This window comes from Heterocephalus glaber, unplaced genomic scaffold (genome assembly GCF_053883595.1).
Source record: "Heterocephalus glaber isolate CG9 unplaced genomic scaffold, H.glaber_assembly_v1.0 deba00001688, whole genome shotgun sequence".
NCBI lineage: Eukaryota > Metazoa > Chordata > Mammalia > Rodentia > Bathyergidae > Heterocephalus > Heterocephalus glaber.
In genome coordinates this window covers 10,037,819-10,054,118 of record NW_028258413.1, presented here as the reverse complement: position 1 = coordinate 10,054,118, position 16,300 = coordinate 10,037,819, and the positions used below count along the sequence as shown (strand labels likewise).

The 16,300-nt window shown below is 41.8% G+C and overlaps 1 protein-coding gene across 1 annotated transcript in view; it reads left to right on the top strand.

The window, feature by feature from the left end:
* The window catches only part of Mttp (microsomal triglyceride transfer protein), a 41,953-nt gene extending 31,533 nt beyond the window's left edge, over window positions 1-10,420 (top strand). The window contains exons 15-18 of the mRNA XM_004866282.3: window positions 32-259; window positions 5,802-5,926; window positions 7,814-7,984; window positions 9,234-10,420. Coding sequence (XP_004866339.2) covers window positions 32-259; window positions 5,802-5,926; window positions 7,814-7,984; window positions 9,234-9,405 — 696 coding nt within the window. The 3' untranslated portion in view covers window positions 9,406-10,420. The remainder of the gene's footprint in view (window positions 1-31; window positions 260-5,801; window positions 5,927-7,813; window positions 7,985-9,233) is intronic.
* The last annotated feature ends 5,880 nt before the right edge of the window (window positions 10,421-16,300 follow it).

Below are 16,300 nucleotides of genomic sequence, written 5' to 3'. Positions count from 1 at the left end.
ATAATCCCCAAGTTCTCATGTTTTCCCCTAGGTGGTCATAGAAGCCCAAGGGCTGGAGGCCTTGATCGCAGCCACTCCGGATGAGGGCGAGGAGGACCTGGACTCCTACGCCGGCCTGTCTGCCATCCTCTTCGACATTCAGCTCAGACCTGTCACGTTCTTCAATGGCTACAGTGATTTGATGTCCAAAATGCTGTCTGCAACCAGTGACCCTGTCAGTGTGGTGAAAGGACTTATTCTGCTAATAGACCATTCTCAGGTATTGCACTCTGTCTGCATGTATTTATTAGTCCCTCAAATGTACTCTATGCCCAGGGGATGCAGGATAAAGTTCTGCCTATCTTGGAGCTCACCTTCTCTGCATTTGACCCTCTTGGTACTGTTGCCTGTTGTCCTGTTCTCCTTTATTTTGAATAAGCAGCATTTCCTTGTGCACTTGTTAGCTGATTCAGGATCTCCTTACTGGGAGGCAAACAAATGCAGATGCTAATAAACAGAAACACCAGTTGAGAGAGTGTCGAGGGTGTGGCAGCACAGAGGTGACACTGCCACCTTACTTGGCTTCCCTGGACACAGGAGCCAAAATGCATGGCTTCCATAAGTTCTCAGTGACATTTGACAATGATGACCAAGACTTATAAAGTGTATCATTTTGACCCTGCCAGATTAGTGGAGGACAAGCAACCAGTGTCACCAGCCATGAATTTCCAGGAGTTTCATGGAGACTCTGCCTCAAATTCTCATCCTTGTAGAATCTTAGAAAGGTGTGTCCATTCTTAGAAAACAGGAGTACTTGCACTCACTTAAATCTCCTTCTTCAGAATACAGTGGACCCTTGACTTACAAACTCAATTCAATCGTGAGGGCTGGGTGTAACTCAAGCTGATCAAATGAAGGCACAGGCTCCTCTACACAGCCTTCAAAGTCTCCCTCCTCTACACAGGCAGATCTCAGTGTCCTTAGAGAGACATTGGCCCAGGATTTCTCAATTAACCCCACACAGGTAAGGATGTTGTAATGTTCCTTCCAGAACTCTTTAAGGGTTAAATCTATATCTGAGTGGAAGAACAAGTGGCTGGCATTCAGATCATAACTCAAGACTTTGGTTGTAAGTTAAAAACTAAAATTCTGGTCATAACCCAAGTTGTTCAAATGTCAGGCCAGTCGTAACTTGTGGGTCCACTGTAATTTTCAGTTTGTCTTGACCCCAACCTCACTATGCTGTGCAAAGGTCTGGGAATGCTATCTTTTGTGCACAGAGTTTCAAGTGACCAAGATACAAGAGGCAGGAGTGATCTTTGTATTTGGATTGTCTGAGAAGCAGAAGAGGGTTAATCTGAAGAGCCCCCGAGTGTGAATGTGTCATGCTTAAAATTTTGTTCTTTAATGGCTTGATTTACTTTCTGTTTTAATAAGCATAGTAACACTAAACTATAAAAATTTGTGAGCGGAAGGTATAGTTTAGTGGTAGAGCACTTCCCCAGTGTGCACAAGGTTCTGGGTTTGATCCCCAGAATGACAAGAAAAGAAGGAAGCAAGGAAGAGAGAGTGAGTTGCTAAATAAGGACCTTGTGGTGAATCACTGTGCACTCTAATTCATCTTATTATTTTGAAGATATAGAAGGAGATTGAATTTTAAATTTATAGACTATAGAACTTACTTGGTATGTTTGCTTTTGTGGATTAGTAAATTCATGGTCAATAGCCTAGGTTTGAATTTTGCCTTTATTACATCTTTCCTGTAGGCTCTTGGTCAGTTACATTGCTTTGAACCATGATTTCCTGCTAATAAACTGAAGCATTTGGAAAAGATGATCCAAAGATTTTACCAACTTTGTCTTTCTTTGTCAGACAATTTTAAGCTTCTCATTTGTTAGGTTCTGGTTATAAAGTTATAGTTTTTAAGATCTGGAGAGACCTTAGGTATCAGATTTTATTAAAACCACCCCAGAGCATGAATAGCTGCAACTAAATATTATTAGTTCTCTATTATTTCTCATATCAGTTCAGGATAACCATATATAACAAAAACAAAAAACAATTAAGAGTGACTTAACCAAGTAGTTTGATTTTTGTCATGTAATAAATATGTAGAAGTAGGTGGCCCCGGGCTAATATGGAAACTCTAAAATATGAGGATCCAAGCTCTTTTCCTTCCACTCAGTGACTCTTACTAGGGGCTTTAGACCTCAAGCTTGTCACCTTGTGAAGCTGATGGCCACTCCATTTCCAGCACTGCCTCCTCATCCCAGGGAGGAAGGAGGGAAGGGGAAAGTCTTACTCTTTTTCAAGAACACTTTTAGAAGCCTTGTCTGGAATGTTATTGGCAAAAACTGTCTCATGGCTGTTTCTAGCTGCAAGGGAAGCTGGTGAATGTAGTTTTGCTGTCGGTGTAGACACACTGCAAACAGAAATGTGTTCCTGTTCATGCAAACCAAGACAAAGAGGCAAAGGAGTAGTGGCTCTCAATCCTTTAACCCTCAAGTCACACATGACAAACAGTTCTCAAATTATAGCAGAAGTTTTCACTGCATGATCCTATTCCACTGTTAATGGAGGAGACCTCTAAATGCAGCCTGAAAGTGCTGATGAATAGTCCATATTTTAAGGCACAAGATAGCACCACCTGCATGTGCTCAGCTACCCATTAGCAATGTTTGATGGTTTGGGTCAGGGTGCAAAACTAGATGCAAACATAAGTCATAATCTAAACCTGGGTTGGCAGATTGGTTCTGTAAAGGGCAGAAAGTAAACATTTTAGGCCTTAAGGGCCACATGGTTTCTGTGCAACCACTCAATTCTTCTACTGCAGGGTGAACAGCCTACAATTTTTTGGAAATTTTATTTGCAAAAATAGCTCATGGGCCAGACTCTGCTGCAGGCCACCGCTTACCAACCCCTGATTTAGATGACCTTACATGGTTTTTCTGTTCATTAAGTGAGGCACCTCCAGAAAGATGTAGTTTATGAGAAACATTGTCACCTGGCTGTTAAACAGAGCCAGTGTCTGTGAACACAACCACTGTCTGTGTGTAAAACCGGTGTCTGTGTGTGTCCGCATGGAGTGCTTGGGAGATCTGATGCTACTGCACAAACAAGCTCTGCTAAGCCATCCCAGCTCCAGGCACATGTGCTGGAGGTCTCATGCTGCCATGGAAGGAAATGCTGGCCGTGGGTGGCCTGTCTCAGCACTGGGGAAGGTGGAATTACTTCTCTCTCTCTCTCTCCCTGTCATGGGGTTACTCATCAGAGATGTCTGATAAAGTCAGTTTAATAAGGGGATCCTTTTTAGCTACTGAAGATCCCATCTTCCTAAATGGCTGCACTGGGATGAGTTGTCAGGGGTCAGTATCTGAGCTGTAAGAAAAACCTTTGGGACCAAAAGTGAAAGATCAAAGGGGTCATGTGAGCTACAGATGCTAGGTCCTAGTATCTTGTTTCTCTAGTTCTCAGGTAAACATTTAAACCAAAATGTGCTCTGAATCAAACAAGTCTATTAGCTTATACTCTTACATTTTACAAAATTTTTCAGCAGAGGCTTTCCTGCACAAGAGAACACAGAAGAGAGTTAGGAGTTTGTGGTAGCCATATGTAAGGTGTGATTGAAAACTACAGTGAATGTTTAAATTTAAAAATTTTTTTATTACAGTAAAAGACATTCATTTCCAATACATTAATCCCACCATTCTTGCCACTTCCTGAAGTAATTCTGGAAGTCTATTTTTTGTGAGTGTCTTTAGTTGTGCTACCATAGCTACTTTGATGTCCTGAATTGATTTAAAATATTTCCTTTTCATGGTCATTTTGACTTTGGGGAAGATCCAGAAGTTGCACAGCACCAGATCCAGTAAATAAGGTGGAGGAGGACACAGTTGTGTTTTTATGAGCTGCCTTTCCACTGAATGGCGCTTGGCAGCTCCTCTCCTTGTATTGTTTTTAAATCACACTTCATAAAGACACTCATGAATGAGTTCTAGAATTGCTTCAGAAAAAGGCAAGAATGATGGGATAAGTATGTTCAAAGGGAGAGGGACTTATTTTTAAGGGAGATTGAGGGCAGCGTGTCTTTGCTGTAATAAATATTTTTAAATTAAACTTCTCCATATACTTTGATCACATCTCATACTGCAGAAAAGTCACTGGATATTTATTCCAGCTTTATGTGTATCCTCTAAACCTGATTTTTCTTTTCAATCTTCAAATATAACATTTACAATGGAAGATTGGTGTGAGGATTAAATGAGTTACCCAGTGCAGAGCTTTAGGCATACAGTAAGTGCTTTAAAATTTTACTTTATGCCTCTCAAAAATTAGAACCACTGTACCATGTGGTTTAGTTCTTTTCATAAGGTAAAGAGTGGTTTGTTCTTCTACATGGGTCAGTGATCTATCTTCATAATGTGGTTCAAAAAATTCCTTTGTAGCTTTGTATAAAATTTCTCCCATGCTCCCTTTGCGTGAAAGAAAAGGAATTTTCCAAGAGAGTCAAAGGACTCCTCAAAAGCACCTTGCAATGTAAATACTTTTTGCAAAGATATATTGTCTGATACTATAAAGTGCCCTTTCTGTGAACTTTAAGGTATTTTGACATCTACTTAAAGTTTTATCAATGAGAAAGTTAAGGTCTGCATCTCAGGTCCCTGATGAGTCTACCAAGATTATGATTTTCAAGTTGTGAGAGGAGGAGAGGCAGAGCACACGGTCCCAGTTGCAGTTCACATGCAGCCTCTGATTATCCAGGCCCGGTAATTCATCGGCGTGGGTTAGCATTTGAGTGTGGATGTTGTGGTTTTCTCCGGGTGAGCTGTGTCCCTTCACGTTAGCTGTGATTCATGACACAACCCCTGTGTCCACGGCACCTACATTTCTCTTCTACACTGCATGTGACTCTCAGTACCCTTAGTGGTGCCTCCTAACGGGTCTTAAGCATTGCGCTGCTGCGCTGCCATTGCCAAGAACTTAAGATCTTTGGAGGAATATCAAAAGTAAAGATGCTGAGCTTTTCCTCAGATCATTACCACCTGAACACCATCCCTAGGCAACCTGATTTGAATCAATGAGTTTCAGACAATCATAAAATTGCTCAGGATGGACGATGTCTGCTAATCATTCCTGTGCTCCTGAAAAATTCAGTCTAGCTCGTGTTGGACCTGACCATTAAGCCAGAGCCATTTCAGATGTCAAACTGCAGGGTGCAAGGCCTAGGTGAATGCTTGCCTCCCCTCCTGCCCTGGTCTGGGCAGCTCCTAGAACTTGTACGCTGCAGCAGGGGTCATTGTGTTGCCTTTTATTTGTCAGAAGGATGCAGTGGTCTGTATTTGAAGAATGCTGAAGATCAACCTACTCCAACCCCCACCCACAAAGTAAAAGCCACAGGGGGACCTCTGATGGAGGGGCCCTCATTTTCTCTGGTGCCATGGTCCTCAGTTTTAGAGGAGTTTGGATCACATGAGGACTCAGGGTAGCACAGGTTGCTGGGCCAGTCCTGGTAGGCGTTGGAGGGCCTGTGAACCTGCGCTTGGAACAGGCAGGTTCCTGGTTATGCTGACGCTACTTCTCAGAGGACCAGACATCCAGGACCATTTGGCCCACAATCCCTGAAGGAAAATGGCCTTCACAATTGCACCTTCACTTCTCTAGTGTCTTAATTAACTTGTCAAATTTGCAGAGTCTACTTCTGGTGATTAAAATGAGCACAATTTTCCAAGCCTAGGAAAAGGCTCCCACATCCACCCAAGTCATTGATATATCCATAGCAACTGTATTGTACTTACTATTGTGACTTTTTTTTTTGCCTCTAGGAGCTTCAGTTGCAATCTGGACTAAAGGCCAACATAGAGGTCCAGGGTGGTCTAGCTATTGACATTTCAGGCTCAATGGAGTTTAGTCTGTGGTACCGTGAGTCAAAAACCCGAGTGAAAAATCGGTAAGCATATCATGTTCAATACTCTATGCATAGACCTACAGAGATATGCTCTAGGAATTGTTTAACCGTTGGGATTTTCAAAGTCTATGTTTTCTATTTGTCATCATGAAATCATAGAGTTGGAAGTGATCATGGGAAGCCATTCTGACATAGCTTCTTAGGAGCAGGTCAGTTATTGAATCCAAGTCAACTGAGAATCTTCCTGCTTCCAGAGACACCCATAGACCTTGTGCCGAAGAGTAAGGGCCATGTTCTCTTGGTATCTCACTTTAGTGGTTAACAGTACTATCAGGAAATTTTACTCTGAAGTAAAATTTTCAGCCTACCCCTCTTGTCAGAGTTTAAAACCTTTCCTCTTTTGCTGTCTTCAGTGGATTAAAATAAAAAGATAATCTCATCTGTGCAGAATCAAAACCTTAAGTAGTCAGAGTTCTTATGTGTTTTTTATGAGCCTCACTTTTTCTGGGCCTCTTTAGTTTTTCTAATCAGCCCATGAGGTCCAATGAAAATGTTTTATTTTGAACATAAAACAATGTCTCGGAGCTACAGATAATCAAGATAATTATTCTTTTCTTTGTTATAGAACTGAAGAAAATGAAATAAAATATAATTTATTCTTACCTTCTGGATATTTAAAAATATCCATATATGATGAGATAGTGATAAAATTTAAATTCTTACTTATTTTCAACTATGTGTGAACCAGCAGAACACTCAAAAGATGGCATATTTAATGTGAAAGATTACACAAAGTAAGACTAAAAGAAACCAAAAAATGAGAAATGGTACTGGACATCAAAGTCAGTAATAAATTTGAAGCTTTCCACTGAATCTATCCTCTTTCTTCTCTTTTTAAAGTATTTTCTGGACAGAAATTTCTCCAGATTATATTGAATTCTCTGTAGAGAGAAATCAACAACACTGACCCCCCCAAAATCTAGGTATTCTAAAGGGACACAACATCCTTAGGAATTTACCATTATCCATACTGGAACTAGTCTATCTTCCATTTCATTACTCACTCATTTGTTTAAAAAAATATCTCAAGCTTTCATTGACTAGAAGACATTAGAATGTACTATAAGGGATCCAGAAATTAAAACAAACTCTACCCTCCTTTTATACTTTCAAAAACAGCAGAGGGGTTTTTAGTTTGCACAGCAAAAATCAGTACCTTAAAAAGTCTGAACCTGTAACTCTAATTTAATCGTGGAAGTAATTTCCCACAGTTTGAGTTAAAGTCTTTTCTTTGTTATAAAGGATTACTTAGAGTGACCCTAAAGGTGAACCTTCTTCCTCTTCATTGTCATTCAAGCTGCATTCCCCCAACTAGTCCTATCTGTCCAGTTCTCTAGATGACATGGGCGAACCCACCCTCCCCACCCCTCATGGGGCGCCCGCTGTGCATGCCTCCCTGTGGGAATGGTTCTTCCAGTAGCTCAATAGCCACACACCTCTAGTATGTAATAAAATGGAATAGAAACAGCTACCTGAAACCCATCAGAGATAGTTAGCAAGAAACTTGTTAGTAACAGCAGTTGTCATCTTGATAAGTTCATACTTCTTTTCAAGATAGCTCAGTCCTTCTGGCCTCCTGAGAGGAAGAGGTTCTAGGCATGTTTTCTTGCTGATCCTTTGTGTGCCATGCATATCTAATAGACACTTTGTTTCCATGGAGGCAGAGAAAGGAGGAGCCCTGGCTCCTTCCTGGCCCCCTAGCTCCAAACAGGCCTGATTACAACAGCCCTGAGCACAGTGGGGTCATCTCTGCATTTCTGAGTGTTCCCTTCCAGCTGTCAGTGTCACAGATTGAAGCTCTGTGAAATTATATCAATTAGTCCAGCCCAGTGAGATGCGACATCAACAGGTGTTTTTCTCAATCTTTAGGGTGGCTGTGGTGATAAATGCAGATGTCACGGTGGACTCCTCTTTTGTGAAGGCTGGCCTGGAAGCCAGGGCAGAGTCGGAGGCAGGCCTGGAGTTTGTCTCCACGGTGCAGTTCTCCCAGTACCCCTTCTTGGTCTGCCTGCAGATGGACAAGGCTGATGCTCCGCTCAGGTGAGTTGTAATTCAGGGGATGGCCCAGGACAGCACCCAGCTCAGCAGGAAATTGCATTCAGTTTCAGAATTAAAAAGACAACAACAAATAAATGATGAATTTTCTTTAAAAGAGTAGAAGAATAATCAATAAAACCAAGAAAAATAAGTTCCTAGGACACCATGCAAATCCAATGACTAGATCATTTTCCACTGAATCAAATCATATTTAACCCAGAGATAACTTTCCAAGGAAACAAAGGGATTTGTTTGACTATAGGAATTGCTCATTTGCTGTCTGTATCTTCACACAGTTGTCTGCTATTCAGAAAGTTCAAAATAAAACACCTGGCCACCCACATACCGTGGCCTAAGGGCCCAATGAATTTATAATTCTTATGTATTGTGTACAACAACAACTTGACCTTTGGTTTAAGTTTGAACTCAATGCTCAGGGTCTTAAAAACCAAATACATTATTATCCATGTAACTTCCCAACATCTGTTCTATTCACACTATGTCCTGTGGCTCTTGTAACCCTCATGGGTAGCAGTGCTACCCCATGGAGACAGAATCCTTTCAGTCCAGGTGGCACTGCCTCTTCCGTAGTAGCTGCAGAGGTCTCCTTGACACTATCTAACCATAAGGAACAGGAAGTCGCTTCTCACATCATGTCCTGTGATCGCCAGGCTAGAGTTGAATACTCCTTAAATTTTGCTGACATTTTGTGATGCATATAAGAAAGGCATCAATAATACAAGTTACACATAGGTTATATTTTTCACAGAATCTATGTGGAGTTGTCACTAGCTTACATTAACTTATATCTAGAACCAACTTCCATAAATGCATTTCTTGTTTAAAAAAAAGGGGGGGAGCGGGGAGGGACAAGAGAAGAAAAATCAACCTTCCAGTGGTCAAAATGCCGGGACACTGTGGCTTGATCCACAGCCCTGGAATCGTTTCCCTGACCACATTCTCAGCAGAGGCCTGAGCCAGGCTTCTGGAAAGAGGGGTGGAAAACAGCCAGGCCTGCAGAGCTGAACAGAGATGAAAAGAATTCAGCCTTTGTCCCTAGAAAACTAAGTCAGACCCATTCCCATTCCTGGGCATTTGATGTTCTCCTCTGCCTGTTAGCAGGGGAGAAGGGGAAAGAGGGCCACCACCCTTGCGGTGGCTCTGGGGTCTTTGGCACTGGACCCTTTCTGGAGTTTCTTGGAACAGGTGTTGGTGTGGATGACTTAACGTATGTGATGTTGTGGTCACTCAGGCAATTTGAGATGAAGTACGAGAGGCTGTCCACCGGCAGAGGCTATGTGTCCCGGAAGCAAAGAGAGAGGCTGCTGGCGGGCTGTGAGCTGCCGCTGCATCAGGAGAACTCCGACATGTGCAACATGGTGTTTGCCCCGCAGCCGGAGAGCTCTTCCAGTGGATGGTTTTAAGGCCGGCCTGTGATGTTTCACTTGCAGTTTTCCCTGACAGGGATACGATGTGAACTGCCTAAGTACTTGCTCCCTGAGAGCACGGTGTTTACATGTTTACCCATATTTAAGAGTTTTGTAAAGAGCTAGGAGAAACGTCCGTTGATTAGATTTGGGCGGTGTCCCTTTGAGGCATCTCGTGACACCTCCAAGATGTGATGCGACACTTAGTTTCCCTGTTCCTCTTTCAACTCCCGTTAACACAGGGAATGTAGTGCTGCTCTGGGAAGAAACCAGTGTTTGCTGAAAAACAGAGCCACACACTCAGGAGAATCTGATTTTGTCTGAATAACTTTCAGTCAATGTATAGAAAGCCTTTGGTGGAACCTTGAGTATGGCTCGCTTTCTATGAAACATTGCCTAATTAGGGGGGAAAGGCCATGTTTTTCTTCTCTTCTTTTTCTTGGGGGTAGTGAGTGCAGGGAGAGGGTGGCTATGACTTTTAAAAGGATTTTGTTAGCCAACCTCAAGAATTAGTATTTATACTTCTGTTATTGGTTTTGTCAAGCATTAAGGGAGAGGCACACAGACATGGCCATGCAATGAAGCCTCGGCCGGCCTTGGCAAATAGAGGTGAGAACACCTGACTCCAGAACCACTGTGTGCTCGTCCTTATGCTGAATCTTTTGGACTTCAGTGTGGTCACTGGCTTTATAAGGGACGCCCCACAGTCCCCCACTTTCTCTTTGTGGCACGATAGCCAGAACACAGTGTTTTTTACAAACAGGTGAATTTGGGCTTTAAAACTATGTACTCAAATAAAGAGTCTCTTTATTTGTATGAATTAAAAGCCATGTTGGATATTTTAAAATACTTATTAATGAAACGAATGTGTTCACTGTGATAAAACCCCAAAATCAATGACAGGTGCTCCTTTGCCCATGAGACACACACACACCACGTGGAAATGTAGCCACCCAGGAATCACACTGTACACCGAGATGACGTGTGATGAAATAAAGGTGTGGAAATCTTACTGGACTCCGTCCCGCCTTTCATTCCTGGAGCATTGAGCTTCTCGAGTCCTCTCTTGCCCCATCCAGACCCAGGCAGCTGGGTGGCTGAGCATGCGCTGGAGGGCTGGCCAGGTGCACGACTCTCAAGGCCATGCTCCAGTCTCCTGAGAGAGCCAGGCCGGTGCTCACTGCTGCGTCCCTGAGGAGGGACGGGGAGGCTGGACATGGTGAGGGGTCAGGGAGGATGGGCTGATCCAGGGCACAAACTGAGGGCCTCAGCCTGGGTCCTGAGCAAATCACTGGCTCTGTGGAGTGTAAGATGATCATTTCCATAAAAGTGACAACCAGGGTGCCCTACACGTAGCACTTTGCCACTTCCTCCCCTGCGAAAAGTCTGCCCATCCTTGGAGACTGGGAGGACTTAGCCACAGAGAAGGAAGAGACCAGGAGCCTAGGACAAAACAAGTACATAAAGGAGACACGTAACAGCGATGGACCGCATTGCACATTTGCAAAGAGATACTGAAGCCAAAAAAGTAACTGTAAACCTTGCTTGCTGCTGTCCTCAAGTTCTGACCACTCCAGTTCTGAGCATCAGACAGCCGCTGTCCTCTGCAAAGATGGATTTTCTGTCTGGAAACCGTTGGCCCACTGAGTGCGTCCCTGGGCCTCTGAGGCCGCTCCTTATCACAGGCCCTCAGAACCCAGCCTAACTTCTCTCCTGTCATTCCCTGTCCCAAGCTGCAGTTCTTCCCGGGCAGGTGGCTCCCTGCTTCTCCAAATCCAGTCACCTTCGAGCATTGTTAAGCTCACACTTATTTAGTGCTTATTATATGCTAGGTATTTTTAAGCATTTTACAGAGGCTAAGTTAACCCTCACAACAATCATATTTAACAGGCAGTATTATTTTTACATTATAGATCAGCAGTGTCCAAGAGAAATATAATGTGATCCAAATAGTTTTTAATTTCTAATAGCTACATTAAAAAGTAAGCAGAAACAGGTTAAATGAATTTTAATAATGTATCATATTTAACTCAATGTGTATTATATAACATGTAACTAACGCAAAATTATTAGTGGAATGTTTTACTTTTGGGGAAGTAGTGAGCCTTCCAAGTGTGGCATACCTTAATCCACACAGCACTTCTCAGTTTGGACTAACCAGCTCCAGGAACATGGCTTAGCAGCTACTACACAAAACACATCAATGGAGAAACTGAGGCACAGAAAACATGTAACTTCCTGGACAGAATTAACTGGGATTCAAATATAAGTGCCTTGCTGGGGCACAATACCCACACCACACAACTTACAGGAGGGGAGGTGTAATTTGGCTTAAGTTCTCAGTCCAGTGTTGGCTGTGCTGGGATGTGGCCAGGGTGGGATGTGGCAGTTAGAGTGGAGGGCCAACTTGGCAGGCCCGGGATCTGGGCCAGGGATTGGAAGAGCACACTCTGGGTGTGTCTGGTGGGCCATGGAAGCGTGGCCTTGGGGTCTATGTCAGGTCCCTCGTCCCATCCTCTCTGCCACTGTTGCCCTGCTCTGTTTTGGTCACCAGGAGCTAAGTAGCTTTGCCCTACCCTATCCTTCTGCCACAACGGTCCCACCTTGGAGTGAGTAGCTGGCAACACTTTCCCCATTCTGTAGGTTGTGTATTACTTGTTGTTTCCTTTGCTGTGTAAGAGCTTTTTAAATTGATATAATCCCATTTGTTAATTCTTGATGTTTCTTGTGCAATTGGAGCTCTGTTCAAAAAGTCTTTACCTATGCCAATGTTTTCAAAAGTTTACCTATTTTAGCTGGGCATGTTGTCTCACACCTGTAATCCCAGCACTCATGAGGCTGAGGCAGGAGAATTGCTGTGAATTTCAGGCCAGCTTGGGCTACATAGTGAGTTCAAGGCCAGTCTGAACTACATAGCGAGACTGTCTTAAAAAACAACAAAACAAAACGAAATAAAACAAAAAATGTTTACCTATTTTATCTTCCAGCAGATTCAGGTTTTCTGTTTTAATATCTGGGTCTTTAATCCATTTTGCTTTTACTTTAGGACATGAGAGAGGTCGGTCTGGATTCAGTTTTCTGCATGTATATAGTTACCTCTCCTTGCACCATGTGTTACAGAGGCTGTCTTTTTCCCAGGGCATGTTTTTGGCACCTTTGTCAATGCTCACATGTCTGAATGTGCCTGAAGTTGTTTCTTCATCCACTGTTCTGTTCCACTGATTGGCATGTCTGGTTTATGCTGGTACCAGGTGTTTTTGTCACTCTAGCTTTTTAACATAACTTGAAATCTGGGATTGCGATGACTTCTGCTTTGCTCTTGTTGCCCAGGATTGCTTTTGCAATGCTGGGTCTCTTCTGGTTCCATATACATTTTAGAATTACTTTTCAAGTTATGGGAGGAACCCTGTTACTATTTTGATTGTATATGTCACTATTGGTAGTATGACAATTTTGACAATATTGGTTCTGCCTGTCCAGGAAAAGGGAATATCTTTCTGAGATGGAAGCTTAGGGTGTGGGAAAAGTTGGCTGAGGAAGTAGGCTTGACCTGTTAACTACAAGATCCTGGACACATGCACAGAATAGTTCCCAAAACCCTGCACGTGGACTCCTTGTGAGAACTTAAACAGGTTTTCAAGAAGATAGCTCGGACCTGATGAAGGCCTGAGGCACGGGGTCTCAGCACTGCCTCTCAGGACCTGTATGAAGAAGTTCTCACAGGTTTCCTCAAGATTTGGACAGTGTAAAAGAAAGGCAGCCAAGAGGAGAAGTGCTACCATAGCCTTCCACAGTAGACCGCACTGTTTCCCAGATGCAGCATGTGCTTAATCTTTTCCTCTTACTCTCTTTTTGTATCTCCTCAGCCCAAGCTCACTCTGCAGAGCCAGTTTCTCTCCCACTCTTCACTTTTACTTTCTTGAATAAACTTTGCGACTGTTTTTTGCTCATTTCATCCAATTCTTTGTTTGAGATGAGAAGAACCTGGAATCCAACTCTGGAAGGAGAGGTGAGCAACCCCAAACCCAATAATGTTTAGTTAGGCACCACTTTTTAGAAGCAAGCTACCCAATAACATTTTAATGTCCTCTTTGGTGTCCTTTTTCAGAGTTCTATAGTTTTCATTATAGAGGTCTTTCACTTCCTTGGTTAGATTAATTCCTAAGTAATTTTTTGAAGCTATTGTAAATGCTATCATTTTCCTATCGGTGCATTCATTACTGGTATACAACAATGTTATTGATTTTTATGTGTTCATTTTCTTTTTGTTTTGTTTTTTTGGTACCAGGCATCGAACTCGGGACCTTGCACTTGCAAGGCAGCCGGTGGAAACACTGAGCTAAATTCCTGGCCCTTTATGTGTTCATTTTCTATCTTCTACGTGCTGGAGTTGTTTATTAGCTCTAGGAGTCTTTTGGTGAAATTTTTTGATTCTTTCATGTGGTCTGCAAATAAAGATACTTTCACTTTTTTCTCTCCTAGATGTATCCCATTTATTTCTTTCTCTTGCCTGATTGTTTGGCTAAAGTTCGAAGTACTATATTGAACAGGAGTGGTGATAGTGGGCATCTTTGTCTTGTTCCTGATTTTAGAGTTTCAGCTTTCCTCCATTTAATATAATGTTGGCCTTTACTTTGTTATAAATGGCTTTTGTCTAATTGAGATAATGCCTGTCTGTACCTATTTTCTTTGGAGTTCTTATCATGAATGGATGTTGGATTTTGTCAAAGGCTTTTTCTCTATCTATTAAGATGATCGTGCGATATTTGTCATTGCTTCTATCTGGGCAATGTGTTACTTTTATTGATTTGTGAATGTTGAACCATCTCTGCATGTCTGGAATGAAATATACTTGATCATGACCTACGATCTTTTCAATGACTTGTTGCATTCTATTTGCCAGTATCTTGTTGAGGATTTTGGTATGTATGTTCATTGAAGCAATAGTTTTTACTGAACCAGTAGTTTTCTTTTTCAGTTGGGTCTTTGATTTTGGAATTAATGCAATTCTAGCCTCCAGGGGTGATTTTGGCAATGTTCCTTCCCTTTCAATTCTATTAAAGATTTTGAGGAATATTGCATTAGTTCTTCCCTGAAGTACTTGTAGAATTCTGCAGATTCTATCAGGTCCTGGACTTTTCATAGTTGGTAGCTTTGTTTTTTGTTTTTACTGCCTAATTTCCTTGCCTGTTATTGAACTGTTCAGGGTTTTTATAACTTCTGGGTTAAATTTGATAATTCATATGTGTCTAGGTCTCTATCCGTTACTTCGAGATTCTCCAACATAATGGAATATGTACTTCATACTTAGTTACTAACAGTCTTCTAGATTTTAGCAGTGTCAGTTGTGATTTCCTCTTTTCATTTATAATTGCATTGATATCTATGTTTTGTTTTTTTGTTTGTTTGTTTATTTTTGGTACCGGGGATCGAACTCAGGATTTTGTGCTTGCAAGGCAGGCGCTATGCTACTAAGCTGCATCCCCGGCCCTGATGTCTATGTTTTTGCCTGGGGAGTTCAGATGATTTACGAGGAGAGTTATTACTAAACAGCATTGATGTATTCCTGTCACTGCATTATTTTTTGTTGTGTATTCCTTCCTTCTTTCCTTTTGTTTAACCAGTCACCCTGTTTGATGTATTCATTCCTTTAGGATCTTTGGCATGATAGGCTTCCTCATCTCTGTCTAGGGTGTCCTTGAGAAGTTTCTGGAGTCTGGTTTGGGAGTCATAAATTTCTCAAGGAGTTCTTTGCCAAGGAAAGTCCTTATTTCTCCACCAATTTTGAAACATAGCTTTGCAGGACACATTGATCTGGGATGAAAGTTGTTTTCATTTAGAGCTTGAAACACTTTATTCCACGCTCTCTTGGCCTTTGAGCTTTGTGTTGAGAAGTCTGATGTAATTCTATTGGTTTTACCTTTACAAATTTTTTGTTGCTTTTCTTTAATAGCACTTCAGATGCTGTCCCTGTGTTGAAATTCTGGGATTTTTACTATGATGTGTCATGGAGAGATTCTTTTCTGCTTGTAGCCACTTGGGGTTGTATATGCCCAACTTACTTGTGTGTTGTTTGTTTCCCATACTTGAAATGTCTTCTGCTATGATTTCTGTAAACAGATTATTTATATCTTTTGCGTTGTCTTCTGATTTCTCACTAACTCCAATTAATCTTAGGTTGCTCTTATTTGTGCCATCTAGCAACTGCTGGCTCCATTTTCCATAATCTCTTTTTAAAATTTTATTTCTGAGTATGTGGCCAACTACTGGCCCATCTTCCTATTCTCGTGCTCTCTCCTCACAGTCATCACTTCTGCTACCCACAGTTCACGATAATTTTTTATCTCCTAGGTTTCTGTTTGGTGCATTTCCATGGATTCTAATTCTTTGCTAAACTGATCATTCACAGTTTGAACCATTTTGGTTAGTTCAACTAGGTTTTTATTTGTATTTTCCTTAAGCTCACTGACCTTTTTGTTTATTCCATCGATTATCTGTTTAGTTATATCATCTTTGAGTTGGCTGAGCACCTTACAGAGCTGGTTTTTCTGTTTCTCCTTTTATCATTTTGGGTTTTGATTTCCTCCCTATTGATTATTTCCTCCTTTGGATCACCTTTGCGAACTTTGAGAGTTTTTGGAGACATTTTTGTGTTCTTGTTTTCTCATGTTTCTAATGTTTTGTGTATATGCTGAGGGTTGACAATCAACTAGACTGTTAAACCCTTTGTTGCTAATATGCAGTTCTCTTTAGTTAGTGATGAGATCTTGACTTTATGTTTTTGTATTTATCTACTTCTCCTTACTGACTTTAATCAGATGGGACCAGGTTACTGTCTGAAAAGGAGAGATCCCTCCCAGATATATCAACATCAGCAGTTCCAAACATACAG